Source organism: Heptranchias perlo, unplaced genomic scaffold, assembly GCF_035084215.1.
Source record: "Heptranchias perlo isolate sHepPer1 unplaced genomic scaffold, sHepPer1.hap1 HAP1_SCAFFOLD_66, whole genome shotgun sequence".
Lineage (NCBI taxonomy): Eukaryota > Metazoa > Chordata > Chondrichthyes > Hexanchiformes > Hexanchidae > Heptranchias > Heptranchias perlo.
Genome location: NW_027139688.1, coordinates 2,305,493 through 2,309,301, shown reverse-complemented (window position 1 = coordinate 2,309,301; position 3,809 = coordinate 2,305,493). Strand labels below are relative to the sequence as shown.

Below are 3,809 nucleotides of genomic sequence, written 5' to 3'. Positions count from 1 at the left end.
AAGTTCTCTTGCTCTCGACTCTGGGAAACATGTTGTTGATTTTCTTGTCCTTACTGTTTAGGATTTTGAATCTTTTATGAGTCCCGCCCGAGCCTTCTCGTAACATCTTCAAGGAAAAGTTTATGGAAAGGCCTAAATTACAAAAAACGGCAACAGAGAATGTGGAATCTCTACACTAACTGATAGCAGTTACATGAAGGAGAAACCTTTTACAATGACATTTTGGGAAGCGAAGATTGAATCTCTGCGCCAAGAAATTGCGACACCAAGTGCCGCTAAAAAGCGGATAGAGTGAGGGAGTGAATGAGTGAGAGAGTGAGGGAAGGTGTAAAGTCTGACCGACAAAAATCACATCGGAAGTGGGAACAAGGCATCAGGAGCAGGTGGGACCTGTCCAACAAAGCTGACAGCTGAAACCCAATGAAGCCACAATTGCTGCTTTCATCCGACTTGAATTATTTGGTGGCTGAAAATCGCTGGAACAAAGTGCCGAATGGTCAAGAGCACAATTCCTCTATTTGTATATTTGCAAAAGAATTTTATCTGGGAATCGGATCAGATATTTATCTTTTACATACCCTTGAAAGAGCAATGTTGATATTGGCATGGTGTTCCTACAGGCGGGCGGTACTGATGTCAATCCTGGGCGGACTCTCTGTGACTTTTCTTGTTGGATATTTTTGCCATGGAGGAAATATGTTCGTAAACTATTGGAAACCAGTTAAACTAAAACCAGGTTATGACGTGCGCTATGCATCTCTCGATCTGTCAGAAATGAACTCGACTTGCTTGAAGATAATCAGCGGTGACCCAGAATCCCTTGAAAAAGCTCTTATCAATTCGATTACAATCGCAAACAAACATAAAGTCTTCACTGAAATCGATTATTTAAAAATGACCCGAGACTGCGATTCTTTTGTTAAAAACCGGAAATACATCACTTTCTCCTTAAGCACCGAGGAACGCGATTTCCCTCTGGCCTATTCCATGGTGATCTTTGAAAAGATCGAGATGTTTGAGCGGCTCCTAAGAAGTATTTACGCCCCTCAGAACGTGTACTGCGTCCATGTGGACAGGAAGTCTCCAAAGCCGTTTCACTCGGCCGTCCAGGCCATCGCCTCTTGTTTCAGTAATGTCTTCGTTGTCAGTAAATTAGAGACAGTGACGTACGCCTCATGGTCCAGGGTTCAGGCTGATCTGAATTGTATGGAAGAGCTGCTGAGGAGCTCAGTCCCGTGGAGATATCTCATCAATGTGTGTGGACAAGACTTTCCAATGAAAACCAACCGAGAGGTGGTCAACACTCTCATGGCCATGAACGGCTCAAATGTGATAGATTCGATCCCTCCACCGGGATATAAACAGGTAACTGGGCCAGCTTCATATCTGCCCAGCCGCCAAAGGGGGGCAGCGAAAGCGGTTCAATGTAATCAAAAGGAACGGAATGGATATTTGAAGGACTGGATGATTGGAACGTGCTCATCATCAAACTGCAGTGACACCACACGTCACCTGAAGCACAAGGAATGTGACACTACCCCCGTCCGGTGGTCTCACATCTCCCGCTTCACTGCATTGGAGAATCAAGCGCTGACCTGAACCTCCAGTTCGGCGGCCTCATGCCTCACATCGTATGTTTGATATCATTCGGTATGGGCACGAGAATAGGAGGATAACTTCATACTTAACGGTATTGGGCCTTCTTCCCAGGCAACTGAAGACGTGGCAGATGATTATTTGCTGTTTATTACTTTATTTTCAAAGCCTTGACATACTGTCCTTTCAGGTGTGATTGTTGATTGGCTTATTTAATTTCACGTGTCTAAATTCCAGGCTTGTGGGTGACCAGAGCAATTCGAAATAACCAATCTGCTAACATCTCCCATATCATTTCCCTTCAAGAGGCCATTTGTCGCAATGCATTGTGCCTCCGCCTTATCATTTCTGCTCGATATTCCTCTTGTGAGCCGCTCTATGTATCAGAATTTTGTAGGCAAACTTTATACAAGCAAAAAACATTAGCTAAAGTTTCAATGTATTGTTAATCGTTACTGCTGCTCGTTGTGGTGCGTTACAAAAATAGGATGAAGTCGAATAATGAGAAATGAATGCTCTTTTATTGACTTTCAGAGACGATGGAAGTTTCATTATGATATTCGTGGAACTGTGGTCTTAACAGATCGAGAGAAGAGCCCCCCTCCCATACGTAGCCCCATGTTTGTGGGGGCCGCATACATTCTGGTCACCAGAGAATTTGTGAGTAATTTATTTGTGAACTCGGAAATCCAGGCGTTTTTCAAGTGGTCGGCGGACACCTACAGTCCCGATGAACACATCTGGGCAACTCTGCAGAGAATGCCCGAGGTACCCGGCTCCATTCCATACACTCCCGGGCACCGCATGGGTGACCCACCAATCCTTACTCGAGCAGTGAAGTGGTCTTTTGAGGCTGGTGATGTAGAGAAAGGAGCCCTTTATCCGTCTTGTAGAGGGAGGTTCCGTCATCTACTGTGTGTTTATGCTTCTGCAGATTTGCACTGGATCTCCCAACAGAAACCCCTGTTCGCCAACAAGTTTGATCCTGAACTGGACAACACAGCGGTGCAATGCATGGAGGAATATGTCCGACATGGAGCGATTCACGGCACAGGAAGTTAAGAGTGAATGGGGAGATATGAGCCCCAGGCAGAAAGCAGGGCTGTAACAGCGAATCGATTACGATTACTGATGAGGCATTGTGCTAAGTAATAATGGGGGAATATGTCACACATCAACAAAATAAATAACAGGGGACCTATTGTTAGGGCAATGAGGACCCTTGTAATGAATATGAGCATGATAGTGAATGCATAATTAATTCAAAGTGGAGCATTGTAAAGAATTGGACTGTAATAGAGGCTGCATCAAACGTTGTAATTGGAGCATTGTAAATAAACGGAATGTAATAGTGGCTGCATCAATCGTTGGAATTGGAGCACTATAAATCGTAGGACTGTAATAGTTGCTGCATCAATCGTTGGAACTGGATTATTGTAAATAATAGGTCTCTAATTGTGGCTGCATCAATCGTTGGAACTGGGGTATTGTAATGAATAGGACTGTAATAGAGGCTGTATAAATCGTTGGAACTGGAGCATTGTAACTTAAATGTTCCGATGCGTTCCCACTTCGGGTAATGCACTTAGTTTTATTTTTAATTTAGGCAAGCGATGAAGGGACACTTTACATACTCAATACAGAGGGACTGAAAATCAGCCGTCCTTCCAGCATCCTTCAGTCAAACTCTGTCAAGACAGCGGGGGGAGGGTCGCTAGGAATCAGTCTGGGGAATAGTGAGGGAGAGCGACCCCATGACTATCGACACCCAGGCACTGATGAGTCAACGGGGGGATATTGAATTTGGCGATAGTGTAAAACAGGCGACATCGGATCAGCCTCCGTCATATATAGAATCATCGAAAATTTACGGCACAGAAGGAGGCCATTCGGCCCATCGTGTCCGCACCAACCGAAAACGAGCCATCCAGCCTAATCCCACTCACCAACACCTGGTCCGTAGCCCTGTAGGTTACAGCACTTCAGGTGCACAGCCAGGGACTTGTGAAACGATTTGAGGATTTCTGCCTTTCAGGCAGTGAGTTCCAGACCCCCGCCACCCTCTGGGTGTTTTTTTATTCCTTAGCTCCCCGCTACTCCTCCTACCAATCACTTAAAATCTATGCCCTCTGGTTATTGACCTTTCTATTAAGGAAAATTGGTCCTTCCTATCCACTCATCCAAGGCCCCTCATAATGTTGTACACCTCAATT

At 45.0% G+C, this 3,809-nt stretch overlaps 1 protein-coding gene across 1 annotated transcript; it reads left to right on the top strand.

Annotated features, from left to right (window-relative positions):
* The first annotated feature begins 597 nt into the window (after positions 1-597).
* On the top strand, positions 598-2,916 carry LOC137318194 (beta-1,3-galactosyl-O-glycosyl-glycoprotein beta-1,6-N-acetylglucosaminyltransferase 3-like). Its single transcript, XM_067981152.1, has 2 exons — positions 598-1,365; positions 2,131-2,916. The coding sequence occupies exons 1-2, from the start codon at positions 634-636 to the stop codon at positions 2,656-2,658; spliced, it is 1,260 nt and encodes a 419-aa protein (XP_067837253.1). The 5' UTR covers positions 598-633; the 3' UTR covers positions 2,659-2,916.
* Positions 2,917-3,809: the final 893 nt, after the last annotated feature.

Coding starts and splice junctions, on each gene's coding strand:
- LOC137318194 (XM_067981152.1), top strand. CDS start 634: ATGTCAATCCTGGGCGGACTCTCTGTGACTTTTCTTGTTGGATATTTT. Junction 1,366..2,130: donor CTCCACCGGGATATAAACAG/GTAACTGGGCCA, acceptor ATTGACTTTCAG/AGACGATGGAAGTTTCATTA.